The sequence below is a fragment of the Daktulosphaira vitifoliae genome, unplaced genomic scaffold (assembly GCF_025091365.1).
Source record: "Daktulosphaira vitifoliae isolate Bord-2020 unplaced genomic scaffold, ASM2509136v1 Scaffold_1, whole genome shotgun sequence".
NCBI classification, from domain to species: Eukaryota; Metazoa; Arthropoda; class Insecta; order Hemiptera; family Phylloxeridae; genus Daktulosphaira; species Daktulosphaira vitifoliae.
Genome location: NW_026099572.1, coordinates 5,791,203 through 5,808,115, shown reverse-complemented (window position 1 = coordinate 5,808,115; position 16,913 = coordinate 5,791,203). Strand labels below are relative to the sequence as shown.

Here is a 16,913-nt window from a genome sequence, read left to right as displayed (position 1 = left end):
AATCAATTTTTATTCTGTATTTATGTCTTAGTTTATAACTAATGATGCATATATTTGAATATATGTATAGAAATGATTTAAATAAACTGTTTCGCTTGAAGATAATATATGTGTAATTTATGAAAAACTATGTACTTGTTCAGCGAAATAGAAAAATAAAGTCATGATTAACTTTTTTATAAATATAGTGTTATTAATATAAAAATTTTAACCTAAACGAAAATATCAAATATTGTAAAATTTTCTATTGTCTACAATGTTTAGGTAAATTTTAAATATAATGTTGATACAAATTTTTCCATTACTTCTAGCTTTGAGACAATTGCTAATTAGTAATAAAAATTGATAACTAGTGGCTAATATTATTTAAAATTAAGTGATAATTAAACAATTATAATATTATAAAAAATTGAAAAATATTTTCTTTTAACATTTCGTATATCATTAAATTTTGATACTTAAAAAAAGTTGTTTGAAATTTAGGACTTATCTGTGAAGTTTACCATTTTTATATAACATAAAATTTGAGTTTAATGTGTACTTCTCAGTAAAAAATCTGACCTTTCCTACTTTGTAACTATATTGAGATTAATCTTATAGTTATGAAATTGCTATCAATGAACAGATAACTTTGTAAGTGATGAAAAACATCTTTTTTTTTTCATAAAAAATAACTGGTAAAAACTTAAATACGAGAAAAAATATTATAAATCTCAAAATTTTGAAATATAGAAATTATATTTTTTATGTAAGTTTTTGCCAGATTGAAAAAAAAATTAAAGACTTATGTTTTTATCACAATTAATTAATTACGTGTGACACTTGATTTATCTGTTATTCAACTAATTGCAAGAATAAATCACAAATATTTTGTAGTTTTTCACTTTTGATTTATGAAAATAAAATCGTATAACGTTTAAATGTTGAATAACGTTAAATTTAATTATAAGATAACGTTTTAACATATTTAAACAGTAAACGAAAGGAAATTTTTCAATCGGACATCTCTGGATATTTCCCATCACTAGTTAACGTTATTATTTTACTATGCTATTTTTTGACATGACAAGATATGACATGACAAGATATGACATGACAATTCTGGCCTAGTGGATAGAACGTAACTTTCGGCGCATGAGGTCCCGGGTTCAATCTCCAGGGTAAGAACGAGATTTTTTTGTGATTTTTTCATAAGTGGTGTCTGGTCTCTGCTGCAAGCAGGCCATAATATCCATGCCGTCTATCATTGGTTTAGCCAAAAACCATTTAACATGTGAAAAAGGCCACCACCCTTTGTAGCATGTTAGGTCGGTGAAACAGGACGATGTAAAACTTACCATTATTAAATTCTTTAAAAAATAATGTCAGAATGTGTTACACATATTTGTTGAAAGTTTTTAACGCATACAAGAGAAAATCTTGATAAATAATGTTATATTTGTGTACGAATATTGAATACTTTTTATCGAAATTACACTATTTGTGTATAATAGTAACGTACACGTTAAAAATGTTATATCGATGTATGGGAATTTTCAGTTAATTTCTTACAGAGTACTCAGTTTATAAGTGAAAAAAAAAATAACTAAATAATGAATTAATTGTTATAAGAGAAATCTTTTATCATCAAACTATATAATAAATGTTTAAAAAATAATAATTTTTCAATTTTTTACAATAATTTATTTTTTACATATTTCCAATTACAAATGATCCCATAAACTAGAAAGAAAAACTTTAGAACTAGATTCATAATCGGAATCGAAATAACTTGCAAAATTTTCTTCAATTTTTTTGATAGCAAGATGTATTAATCTATGTAATTAATAATTTAAAAAAACATAGTTTTAAATTATCCATTAATTTTTTTTTTTTAAAACAATTGTAGATTTGTTATTTGTTTTTTATTAATGCAATTTGAAATTACTAGTTTTTTTTAATATGTGCACTAAATAAACTAATCTTAATATATTAATATTATAGAAGTACCTCAAACAATTTTTTTCGTAAAATTATTAATATTAAATTTTAAATTTTTGGAAACAAATGATTTTGCATTGAAAATTTTCTATAATGTAACTTAATATGTAATTGTTTTAATATTTGTATGAACCCGTCAACATTTTTTGACAGAAATATGCTAAAAATGTAATTATTTTTAATTTTATAAATAAATAAAAATGTATTATTATTATTTTATTATTTTTTTTTTGAGATTAATAATAACAAATATGCTATTCACGTAGTCTATAATAGATAAATTATTTTAAAAATTGTAAAAAATTACATTGAAATGTTTATTAAATTAAAAGTTACAAGAGTTGGCATTTAGTTTTGTTCCAACTCGTAAACACAGAATTATCTGTTAATCATAAACCACATAGTTAATCGCAAAATACATACAATATTGAAAACAATAAATTCAATAAATAAAACAGAAGTAATATATTTTAGTTTATACAAAACAACACTACTATAGTAAAACACCTGGATTAAGTATAAATTGTTTTGTAATCATTATTTATTTTATATTATTATTTACATTAGTATTTATTTTTCATAGTATTAGATGATAATGTTAAATATTATGAAAAAATGTAATGATATTATCTGTAAAGATATCGTTTTTATTTCACAGGATAAACGAATTAACGATGTCAGACATTAAAAATGAAAATATGGTGTGAAGTGTGTTGATACTGTGCGTAAAATATGAATTTATTTTATGCATGATATGACACCTTTAGTTTTAGCTGTTGGCATCGAGTCAAAGTTCTCAGATAGAACATTGAGACGATTTAATAAACAATATGTTGTTAAGACTTAATAATCTATGTACTATACGTTATAATGGATATTTTTTTTATATTTATAAAACCCAAATTTTGTACTCAAAACACGGATATATAAAAATTGAATTTTTGAAGCAGTATGCACCAACTTATTACTATATAACTATTATGTCAGAGTATATGGTAATAATTTATCTGATAAATCACGACTAAGAAATTTTGTGTTGAATTCTTCATATTAACTTAATAAATTCTTTTCGCTGCCAATGTTAACGGTAACATTACACTAATGTAGCTAATTTGCCTACGTACTTCGCCGTAGTACGAAATGAATAATTAAACAAAATTTAAATACGATGGAATTATGTGCACTCAAATCTATGAAATTATATGCTAAATTAGCACTTAGAGTTTTCCGACACATAAACAACATTTCATTTTGTTAAATAGCTAAGATAAGAGATTTTATTATGAAAAAATGTATAATGAAGTTTTTATGAATACCTAAAATATAAAGAATTAGTGACGTTTACTAATTATGTCACAATCGCTTTTAGTTATTAACGTCAAATAGACAAGGGATGTATAGTTATCAACAGAAGCAATAAACTCAAAAAAAAAAATTAAAGCAAGTTATTTATTTGTATGATATAAACAAAGTTCAATAATCAATTATATTAGTACCTAAAATGACTACATGTATAGAAAAAAAAATAAAGGTTGTCCTTTATATTGTTATTTCTCTATTTTTATAGATATTACTCATAATAATAAAATAGTATACTCTTTAAAACATTTTATCAAAAAATAATACATGATTTTTTTTTTATCATTAAACATAAAATTATTTTTGTATAAAAAATTATTGATAGTTATAAACTCATATAACTTAGACTTTGAAAATAAAATATTAGATAGTTTCAACGGCCACCTCTAAGTGTTGGAATGTGACAGTGTTTCAAAAAATCAACCACGTCCCGATTTTTAGAAGTCTATTTACAATTTGATTAAACAAAAGTATCAAAATATCTTAAAGATATCCTATTATTATGTAACACAATAAATCTACCTAAAGCACCAACAGTATAGATTCTGACACGTTGACTTATATAATATATTATTCATAATAACTTATGACTAGCTATTTTTTCATTAAAATACCTTTGTATTGTAAGTTAAATTCATACATTTCTAAATACTTATAACACATGTCAAACATCCGTTTTGACGCTTTATTTTCAAATAATGTCATTAATTTATATTTATCAGTCTATTTGATTAATACGATAAAAATAAATTACTAGAAAATAGTATAACATCTATATAAATTTGAACGCGTATAATATTTTTGTTTTAAAAGCATTTTAATGATTTAACAAAGAATCACACAAATCAACAGTTTTTTATAAATTTGTTGTGCAAATGAATATTGTACTACACTTTAAAACAGATATGCTTAATTAGTTTCTAAAATCGTTCTAATCGGTCATACTCTACCTAATGACACATACTTCCCCAACTACCTTAATGTATTTAAGATAAACATCAAAAGCCCTTCATTATTCTTTAGCTTTATAATATTTAAAGAGATAGTCTAATTGCTAAATTTACCATAAGTATTTAACAACTATCAGCAAGCTGAGAATTAATTCATATAACTATAAAATTATATTATATATATTTTTAAATTTAAAACATATTATTACATGTTCAATTAAAAATAAAAATTTTTCAAATATTATTGTTTATACTACAACATCTACCAAATACTTCTGGACTGCATACGTCACCAACTTCAATTATAGTTTTTGCGAAAGGTTTTTTTTTCTGTGATCAATGTGATGTCAGGCAACATGTAAGCTTGTAGGAATAACCAGCTCTAATGCTATGTGCCATTAAATAAAAAAGTAATACGCTTAAAACGTTTTAGCTTAAGAAACAATAATCTAATCACAGAAAATGCACTGTTTACTCCAGTAAAAAAAAAAAACCCAATACAGGGGGGTCGCGGCACAGTGGTGACGTGACATAGTTGGGTCAAGTATAATGATATCTGACAATGATTAAAATCACTATCATAAGAAACGCTTCGATGCAAATCTTTAGATAGTGTTTAATTTTAAAAAATTGGTGTATTATTCTAAAAGCTACATGATCTGCTATTTTCTTATTTATATCTTGATTAAGATAAAGTATGTCAATTGAAAGAGGAATATAAATACTACTTTTAATGAAAAAATTGTGTTGATCCATACACTTTTCAATAAGTTATAGCATTATAAAGTTAAAAATGTAAAAAATAAAATCGAGAATTTTCACACAAAAATAGCATTTGGTAGCCATTTTCACCGTGAAGACAAAATAAAGTCCAAAAATTTTTTTACCCATGATAAAGTATATTACATTAACTTTAATTTAAGATATATATAAAAGTGTCAGACTTCCGGAACTCTTTCAAAAGTTAAGTTGAAAAAGTTAATTTTTTGTGAAAAAGTTGTCATTATAAATCCCCTCTGTGGGCAGGTTAAGTGTCAAATTTACAAAAAAAATATACCAAATGATAGCATAAACATCAAGCATCTAAAAAAAAAAAAATTATATTGATATGTTTACTTTTGAAAAAGTTACGGCAGTTTTAAGTAAAAAATATTGAAAAAATTTCGAAAATTAGCGATTTTTAAATTTGTAATTTTTTTGGAGGTTTCCCCCGTTTACGAGGGAAATTTTTTCAATTTTTAAGGGTAATGTCTTCGACTAAATACGATTTATGATCTTTTGACGTATCGTTAAAAGAAATCCGTTCGGTGAGAGCTGAGAAAAAGTGGTAACAGACACAAAAAAAAAACACATCATAGTAAAACCAATACCTTCTCAGCTTCTCATCGAAGCTAATATATACAACAAAATTTTCAAATGGCAGAATGTTAAATGTATATTTATATATCCATTATATTTATTTATTAAATGGTACAGAATAAAAGTACGATTTATTTGCGTATAAGTTTTTGTTATGAACGTTATGTTTCGGGGATCCGTGAACACTTTTAAATAAACTTAATAGCAATACAATAAGCTTTTAGTTAAACTTTTCACTTTTTATAAAAACTTCGACGTGAAAAACTTTCTCCTTGTTTAGTTTTCTAAATTTAATATTATATAGGTCGACGGAAGTACAAAGATAGTATCTTTGTAAAACTTGAAAAGGTTGGAAACTTTGTCTCGAATACATCTTTTTAATGAGACAGGCTGCCATATGATTGTAAAAGTAACGACTATGATTGGACAAATACTTTAACATCAATTCGATAAACAAAGATGCCAGCAATCGAAGTGCTTATATTCGTGAGCTCAAACAACAATTAGTTTGCACGATTTATTATCAATTGTTGTATTTATTATTAAATTCAAAACTTGTTGCTCACAGATAATTTATAAATGTGTACAACAAACATAACAATAATCTATAAACATAGATTTTCAGTGTTATTTTAACAAAAACACTGCATACTTTAATCACTTAGAGATATTTAGACCACACACTTATTTAAAATTCGAAAATCTCCCATACCACGTATACAGATCATAAAAATCCATTTTGAATCGATCCCTAAAGAAACTTACCAACCACTTTTAGCAACCGAAAACTTTATAACAATAAACTTTATGTCCTTTCCTCAAATAATCTTTCTACGACAATTTAACTGAGCTATCTAATCTCTCTACGATAGAAGCCATCAGTAAAAAGGTGTTAATATCCTCACCATGTCGCCAAAACTACTATTTCTCTCCGATTTAATCTTCTCGATAGCTTTTAATCGTCTTAAATTAATGACAGAATAATTCATTTTAAAATCTTCAGTAAAAAGACAGGAAAATTTACAAAACCTTACAATGATTAGAAGTATTGTATTTTTTTAAAAATAGCTTTTCAATAATATACTACTAAAATTTATGAAAAAAGAGTTAGATAATCAAACAAATTTTATGACATTTTTTAGTTTTTGAACATTTTGACTGTCATGTGGCTTATTATTTTATACAATTAAAAAAATACACTTAACGACCAAATAATTCTACACAAAAAAACTTTTAATTGTATTAATTCAATGAAGTTTCAAAATCTCTTTGAGAGTATTAAAATACATTTTAAAAAATCGTTCAACTTGACTAACTGTCGTAGTTGAAAAAAATAGTTGCCTTTTTTATGAAACTCAAGGGTACGCTTAAAAAATTGATCGTACGTTACACCATAATTTAATATCACCATAATATCATGATAATAAATTTTTATTTTTTTTATCCTAAATATTACAGCTTAAGCTAAAAAAAATAGAAGATTTAAATCTTAGTCCAAATTTACATAGTATTATTGAGAGAGCTGTGGTTAAGAGCTATCGTTATCCTGTAATAGCACATAATCAAGGTACTTAAAGCTGTACCATACATTCCGTTGTTACTTACATCATAATAGATTTTTTTCTTTTCTCTTTTATAACAACAACTATAAAGAAAATAAATTTTAGGATCTTATACATTTAATATTAGTTCACTAGAAACGAATTAGCATACAAGTATTATAGAAACATTGTTATATATTAATTGAATTTCGTTGTACTATTATAAAACGGTGGAAGTTTATTATTGTTTGCATTCTGAATAAAAAAGCAAGCTATGCGCATATTAAATATACAGAAAACTTTTATACATTACACTATCACTTCAAAATCTTGCTCAAGAAATCTAATTGTAATCAATGTGATGTAATTTATTTTACTCGAACCTAATATATAATGAAAAAGTCATATTTTACACTTATTTTTATATATTAAGTATTGAACAATAAATTTTAAATGAACTAAGAGCTCATTTTTTAAAAATTTTTTTGTTTTTGAATAATAAGAAGTTTTTTTAATTTCAAAATAATCTTATAGCATAAAAACCAAAAGAACAATAAATTATTGTTAATTACTAATTAAAGAATTAAGAATAAAAGTCCAAAATAATATTTCTATTCTTCAAAACCTTTTTTATTTATTGTCAGGTTTTGTAACTATACGAAATACATCAACTTTTATTTTAATATATTCTTTTGATGTACTTTTAATTATAACACTGAATTTATGTTCGATTCTAAGCATAGTGCAATAAAAAAATGCAATCTTAAAAAGACTAACACGATAAACTAAATTTCTACTGATTCTAGATTCTTTCTTTATTAGTAAATCTCAGATATTCTAACATTTTGTTTCGGCTAATGATGTTTGGTACATACTAACTAGCGTTTGTAGAAAAAGCCATTAGTAAAACCAAGTTTATGTGAAAAGTCGTTGAGAACTTGAGAGAACTTCCGAGAAGAGAATAAACAAAGATGTAATGTTTATTGAAAAACTATTTAGGTATTAATAAAATACTTTTATATTTAATTAAGTTAATTAATAGTTTTTTTCTGTTATTAGTTGTATATAAAAATCGTGTAACTAATAAAAATAGTATTACTCGTTTTACTATCCAGACATAAATGAAAAAAAATTATAGTAGTTTAATTAACGATTGTTTGTTACATCACAATTAGTAACGAGTATTTAGGATACATTTTTTTACAACAAGAAGACTGGGTATAGTTTTGTTTCTTTATGTACGAATAAATTTTATTTTTGTGAAAATTGTAAACTGGTAGGACATTCAAATTAATATCTCAATAAAAAATAAGCGAGTATGGCTTAGAAGGATTGTATAAATGTTAAATATTTTATTAATTGTATTTGATTCTATAGTTTTTATCATTTTAATATGAAGTTTTTATTAAAAATCCATACTTTCGATAAATAGTTTACATAAAATACAGCAATAAAAATTGACATTTCCAATTGCATTTCAAAAAAAAAAAAAAAATTATATGATTTAGGCTAAATAGGAATCGATTTTAAAAATCAATAGAGTCTATGTTCTAATTATATTTATAACTATAGAAGTAGATAATTATTCAAGTTAAAATCATTTCAAACTACTAAGAAGTCTTCACACTATTTTAAATGCGATAAAGTATTTTTCTTAAAACGAATATAAAAAATAAGCATAATATTAATCAAATAATGTAAATATTATTACCCTTGCTGAAAACTAGTCGCATTTTATACAGAGTGATTCTTTTAACTCTAGCCAAAACGAATCACTCTGTATATTCAAGTAAACTTAATCACAATCTTTATTAAATCTGGTAAAAACGATTTCAGTATTTTGATGTATAATATTTCATTAATTTAAAAATTTCAATATTTGTAAATATCAAAACGAGTTATCTAGTATTTCGTAATTGAGTTTTAAAATAACTAACAGTTAAATAATAAATATATTTAAATATGAGAAATATATATAATTCTCAGAATCATCAATATATTGATGATTTCGGTATTTTTATAAAAGTACTGTTGGCCCCTTACCGGAGGAGGAGCCTGTGGGAATATAGGCACCATGTGCAAGTAAGTGCGCCGACCATGTCGATCCCGGTCCGGCGATGGAGTGAGCTGTTGCTGCTGGAGCCGACGGGGTGACAGGACGACCCTGTCATGTTGTGCGGCCGCAGCCATCATTGGGATCCACATTGGCCGCTGTCGTTCACGTGCCGTAGCCGCCACTTAACCCTTGTCCATGATGTTTTTGGGTCATAGAGTATTCCGACCCACCTAAAAAAGTAAATATGCACTTATGAGAATCGCCTGCAATCTGAGATCAATATGTTTAACAAGGTTATGCACATCATAAAGTATAATTAACGAATTTAGAAGAAAAATAGTTGTTGTGTTTATTGATTATATAAAATTTTATACAAAAAAAAAAATAAGGTTTTTTCTATGATTAATTTTAGACTTATTCCATACTATTGACAGTTTAAAAATAATATGTTTATTTATATTTTTTAACTCATATGAGTTATATCTAATTTATTTATACTTCAGGTGAAGACAGTAGTGATTGAATCTGGTGCAACCAGTTGCGTTTAATTTGAAAAATGTTTAGATAATGCAAAAAGCAAATTTATTTACATTAAAACGTAGCAAAAGTTGTTTTTTGTTATAACATCATACGGGGGCTTATTTAGATCAATTCATAACGAGGGACAAGTACAAAATAATTTTTTAATTTACAAGCTACCATGAAAACTTTAACAATTACTATTTACTCGCTTTTAACGAGGAAAAAAAGTGTTGCGAAACTCTTTGTAATGGATATCATGTGCTCCTGTGCCTTCACTAATTATGGTACTCATTCTATGACTAATTATCGTATGTGTATGTTTTACATTAGGGCAATTAAAGTGGCGTGCTCAATTGGTAGACATGGATCTACTCAGTTTACAGATTTAACTATAGGCATGGGTCCTATAAAGTGTTATACCATCAAATAATAATAAAAAAAGTTTTCAAATAGTTTTTAGAGAGGGCAAACAAATTTTAAATGTATCAACATGAACTTTAACCTTTTTACCCAAAATCTTGCATAATGTACTTAACTCATTAAAGTAATTTCACCAGTGCATGTTCTAATTTTATAACTATGGTACATAGTGTATTCAAGTCAGAATATTTAAGTATTTACCTTTAAAAGCATTTTCTCTTTTATTTACTATAGTAAATAAAATATTATAGCAAAACACGAATGTGATAGAACATAAAAAAAGTTAAATGATGTGAACGTTTCTTTAAATGTGTTTCGACCAAGTAACACGAATGACAATGCATTTAAAAATAAAAAGTATTAACTAAATGTTATAAACGGTGAATAGTATAAAAATACTATTAATATCAATTATTTACGTCTCATTACTCTGAAATATTAAAACATATTATTCGTGATTTACTCAATTAATTCTACTGGTATAAAAAAAATTAGGGTTCAGTACTTTTAAAATAATTCAATTATTTTCGCTTCGATACATATTACACATAAAAAGTAATAACTTAAAAAGTACTAAAACACTGATTAATATATTTAATGTCTAGATAATACAAACGTGTTACTATGTATAAAGCTTTTAAAATTTTACTTTAAGTTAATTATTATTGACTAATGAATTCGGAAATATATGATTTTAATATTGCCGAAAATGCTTGCGAGTATATCTCATTTTAAAATCGTGCCACCCAATGATTTTTTTTTTTTGCTCGTCACATTTTAGTAGGAAACTTGGACGGGAGATCGTAGATCTTAAAAAACAAAAGTTTAAACTCCTGTAGAAACGTATTTACACAAGAGGGAGTTCGCTGAATATCCCTTCCCTTATTTTGTCTCCAATTATTAAAAATATGATAACACACATATAGAGGAAAAATGTTTAGACTACAAATTAGATTATCAAAATTATCATAATTTTTTCGGTCAAAAGGAATATTACGATGGAAATCGGCGAATAAAAATGTTATAAAATATATATAAAAATCTATACATGTTATATAACGAGTTAAATTTTACTCTCGTATTTTTGATGCTAAGCTTACATAATATTATGAATATTGCTCATGAATACGGTAATATAATATACATTTGAATACTGTAATAGTAATGAATACTTACTTAAGCAACGAAAACACGTATTAATAAATAAAAACGATGGGGTAATAATAATATGAATTATCATATTCATCTTAAGCCCATAACGACCCGAATTGTTACAATAAAAAATATATATAGATAATAAAAATGAGAAACCAAACGCTTTAGAAAATATTGCAAATATTATGTGTAAGTTTAATTTTTAAGTATATAGAAACCTAAAGAACTCAGAATGATTAATGTATTCTTTGATGTCTACAATATAGAAGAGCGACCGTTGCAAACACCATCGGCATTAAAAATACTCTCTTACATTAGCATATCTAGCAAAGGTGCACAACTATTTTTAAAAGCTCCATCACCAAAATTTAGTTATTATTATTATTATTTCTTTCAACAGTGGCGGTTAAAACGAAATAAAAATAGAGAGTATCCATCACATCGCCAAGGAATTTACTACAGACCTAACACTTCAATTATATTAGGTGAATTTGTAATGGGTAAACACTTAAAGTATAAATAGTTGAAATAAAATAAATTTCATATATTTATTATTTGAATTAGGAAATATTTTATTTTATCTATTGGATTCAGAAATGGAAATTTCACCAAAAAATTACCCATAAAGTATACAATGAAAATTCGCCTCAATGACAAATCCTTAATTTTAATATTTAAATATAAACATATTTTGTATTTATACAACGCAGTCACATTTATGAGGTGATACTGGACAAATACTAGTCATATTAGTGTTAAAACAAGTAAGTATCATGTGTTAAAAATTTTTTTTTTACTCATTATTTTACAGAACAGAGGATAAAAAAAAATTAAGGCTTTTCCAAATGGTCTCAATATCTGATAGCCCAGATGGCGCAAATCCTAATTTTAACACATATATTACATAAAAAAGTTATTTTCCAGTTGTACATTTGAGAACGCACAAATAGTTATTATATTCTTAAAAAAAAAAAAATGTCTACAAGAAAAAAAAACAAATTTATTTAATCCTATACTCCTGGCAAATAAATAAGTGAGCCTTATTCCATTGGTTAGGTTTTAAAAATATTGATTTTTAATATACTTCAAGAGTTATTAATATTTAAAATGGCGGCCGTCTCCCTCTTTAACCAAGCCAATGTTCAAGAGGGTACCCAAGATAGACTAGGTTTTCCGCCATAACCCCAACTTAAACTTACGGGTACCCCTTACGTAAACCAAAGATCTTCTCTCGTAAACCTAACGTAAATATCGTTATATATCTCATAACGGATGAAGAATATTGAGGAGAATGGTCGAGAAAAGTTTTCATAGTTCTACGCCCTGTCGATTTTGAGTTACGAGCGATTCATGATAATGTTTCAAAACTAGCGTTCAATAATAAATAACATGACTTGAAAGTTGAGATTATTTTTGCGTCTCTCTCGAGATTATGAATTTTTAAATATACCCTTTAGTGAAATCTCATTAAAATTACTACTGGTATAGGTGATTTCTTACAAATATCATACATATTTAACATATAAATAAAAAAAGTGACTTTCATTGTAACGATTTTATTCTTGTACCATAAAAATAACGTAACTTCATTACATGTTCAACTAAATAATTTTTAAGTAGTTAAATCCTGAATCTAACAAATAATTTATAGTTTAATTTAATTATCAAGTAAATGTTCTTTACATTTTTTTCAAAAAAAATTTAAATAAATAAATGTTTGTTTTATATTTTAGGTATTTCTGAGTTACTTGCTCATTACAAGTATTGATATTTTCTTTAATTTGTTAATATAACTGTATCTGTGAGCAGAATTCTCCTTAGATAAGTATGCTTGATTATTTTAATATATAAATATAAGGAGTGCGTTTAAGTTATACATTTCAACAATATGGTCTTCAAATATCCAAAAAGAATTTCCATTGAAATATTAATGAAATCCTAACTCAACGTTACGGTTGTCAATGTTTTTTATCCGTTGAAAGAGTTAGGAAACAAAATAGTTATTATTTATCTTTTAAAAAAATTGTTTCAATTCAGTGGTTGTAAAATATTAAAAAAAAACCTTTAATTTCCCCTACGTGTAGATTACAAACTTGTACGTAAAACGAACAATCGACATAAAAATGAAACACGGACAATAAAAATGTGTCTACACGTGTTTTCCAGCAGTTATATTACTTTAAATCCACCAAATCGATAGCAACTACAGGATATATGTTCGCACATTTAAACCATCTAGTCAAAGGGAAAATGGTATCTTGCGTAGGAGGATCACTACGTGTTAACATGTATTACAGTATAAGTTTAACGTCAAATAATGCTAATTAGTGGAAAATATAACCACGTTTCTAATTTTATTAATCTTTATAATGTTTCATAAAATATTATTTAACTTTATGTAGCTGATAGAATTTTAACTATGTACACTATAATTTTTATTAAAATATTATAACTCTATACAAAAATAATAATTATAATAATAAAGTAAAATCATAGAAATTAAACTTCTTGGTAGATTTAAACCGTTTAATTCAGAGAATTATACTGAATATGATTCAATTTCTAATAAAATACAAATATTGCACTTAAATAATAACATTTTCAAAAATTACAAATAGACAGAGTTATATAAAAAAAGGAAAATCATTTATTGTTTTTACATTTTTGAAATTTGCTATTATAACAGTGCTGGCGGGACTACATTTTTTTTAATTAAAAAAACCTTTTAGTTTTTCACCTACGTTTGAGAAGTACTTTTAAATGTGGGATGCTAAGCAAGTACCAGGAACGGATTCAAAGGTGGAGGGGTACTTTCCTCTCCGTTTGATATGTCATAGTATTTGATGATTTTAGTTTTAGGGCAGAGCTTTTGTTTTTTATTATTTATAAATTATTTTTATAAAATATAGCACGAAATTCTCCATCATAGTTGATACCGACTAATGCAAACTTACCGGATAGTCAAGTATTTATGCGTGTTTTTCCTAAAAATAAAATTAAAAAAGCTATATATATATATATAACCACCCCTCCTCTTAATCAAGCTGGATCCGTAGCTGGCAAGTGCAATGATAGCTTTATCCTTTAATCAGCGCCGGTAACGGTTACTTAACGATATAAAACATTTTTTAGTTTGTATATATAAAATATATTGTTAATAAAGAATATAAAAAAACCTTTTATAAGCAATATTTATTTAAATTAATATACTGGCAAGAATTTTCTCTCGTGTATCCGAAATAAGTCGTATTACTTAGAAATGTTGAATAATTTATCAAATTCATTTATGATTTTAAATTCACAAAGAGAAAAAAATTAATAATTCTCTGTTTTAATGGGTAATTTATAATAATTAATGAATAAAATAAGAAAATCTCGTCCACCAATTAAACCTCTCGTTTTCAATATTTTATTCTTTTCCTGCGCTCAATTACATAGAATGTTAAATGTATTTCATAAATGCCATTTAAAATACATAGATTATTTATTTAATAACACATTAATGTGTAACGGAATATATAACTCAACTGAAACAATTGTATAAATATTATAAATTTTTAATGTTCATACGAAAAACTTTTGTAACTTTTTTGGATATTTCTTAACGATTATTATGATAAAAATTTTAATCAACAATTACCTCGTGTACAATTAAGGTTGCTACAATAATTCATAAAATATCAAAAACACCATTGATTTACATTTTTTAAATATATTTAAAATAATTGAATATTTTTTACATGAAATACGAGGACAAAATAATGCCAATGGTTGGAAATATCACTAAATCACAGTGGCACTCATTGTTTCAGAAATAACAAGTATAGGATTTACTTAAGTCTAAAAGAAATCAGAGCCACCTACTACAGTTGATGAATGATAGCTATCATTCAACCGATATCAAATCAATTTTGAGTCATCCCACTCATGAATAAATCTTCATATGCTTTAAAAGTCACTGAAAGTTATACTTTCGACATTTCACACAAGCATATTGACTGTTTAGGGTAGGGGAAAATCTGTATTGTTTCCGCTAGACTGAGTTGGCTGTCAGGCCTCCTCATCGTTATCGGCTAGCCCGCATGGCTGGTCTTCATAATAGTAAATACGAATCGTCATTGACCTATTATATTAGTAGTTTTATTTTTTTTATTCCGTAATAAAATAACATATTTCACATCTCAAATACTGTTCTATTAATCCAATTTTATAAATTACAGCTATTCACGAAATATTTATAGTTAAATACTATTTTATATTAGCTCTTTATATAATATATATGGTTAGTGACTACAAAATGATAATGACCATTTTAATTTAAAATTAAAACTTACAAAAATTGTTGGAGCAGAAGCATAGATTGATTATAAAGGATTAACACCCACCACATTTAACACATTACATTTCTAATCAATGTTATCTGATAACAGTACGATAAATTTTATTCAATGGTTTCATATGACTATCTATGTAGAAAAAGGTAAGCTTTTCAACTTAAAATTGTTTATTAGTAGCGGTGAAGAAAAAATATTAACTAAAAATAAAAAGAAGCTTTCACATCTAATTAAACTTTTAAAGAAAAAATTGACGATTCTTTGTACAAAAACATTCTCTCAATTATTAGTAAAATAATATAAAATGCTATCTAGATACAGATAAGTTTATACGGACATGACCATCTAATTATAAAAATTTAATTACAGTATTTTAACAGTCAATGAGAACTTTTTAAATTTTGGGAAATATTAATATATTAACACACAAAATAACTTAACAAACAAGTTTGACACATTTTTTATTATTCATGATTATTTTTTGACGATTTTAATACATTGACCCCCCACAAATATATATAGTAAAAATTAAGACAGAATTGTCTTCGTGTTAGTATTTATATCATTTTTAAAAGTCTATTTTAAACGTATTAAATTTTGTTTAGTATTAGCGTTAATAAGAACAACTAAATAAAATCCTCATATACATTATATCCAATTCAGTGAAATCCTTTACCAAGTTATATTGTTCTTTTCAGTAAAGTTTGTTATCATAATAGATAAAAACAATCCATTTCTATAGAGACTGCAAGTACTTTTTTGCGCTGTCATTTAAAAAAAAAAAAAATATTCGATGCCCCCTACGGAGTACTTTTTCACTTTCCAATGCCTATCATTTTTCTTCTATTATCATTTTAATGATACTAAGGAAAACAAATTACAGTAATTATCTCGGCATTATTTCGTTGTACATTTTTATGCACTAAGTAAAGTTATTCATTGTATAATTAATTAATGAATTTAATGTCTAGTGCAATAATATTCTGAAATTACAAACATAATAATAACACCAAATTCTATATATATATATTTTTTAATACATTTATTTGTTGACACAAACATTGTGATTATTAATTTGGTATATTTAAAAACAAATAAATAACCAATTTATTTTGATATCATAAATCATCAAAGTTCCAATATCTAAATCCTTTTAACTTTTCGTGTAGTTAAAGTCTGAATTGATAAAGATCTGAAAATAACATAATAATTAAAAACGCGTGTATGAGATTCTAAT

General features: G+C 25.3%; 1 protein-coding gene across 3 annotated transcripts in view; it reads right to left on the bottom strand.

Annotated features, from left to right (window-relative positions):
• The window catches only part of LOC126896094 (cyclic nucleotide-gated cation channel subunit A), a 125,309-nt gene that overhangs the window by 70,291 nt on the left and 38,105 nt on the right, over positions 1–16,913 (bottom strand). For 2 of the 3 annotated variants that reach the window (XM_050668553.1, XM_050668554.1), the window contains exon 2: positions 9,233–9,475. The exons of the other annotated variant lie outside the window; for it this stretch is intronic. In XM_050668553.1, coding sequence (XP_050524510.1) covers positions 9,233–9,394 — 162 coding nt within the window. In that variant the 5' untranslated portion in view covers positions 9,395–9,475. The remainder of the gene's footprint in view (positions 1–9,232; positions 9,476–16,913) is intronic. 3 annotated transcript variants of the gene reach the window in all.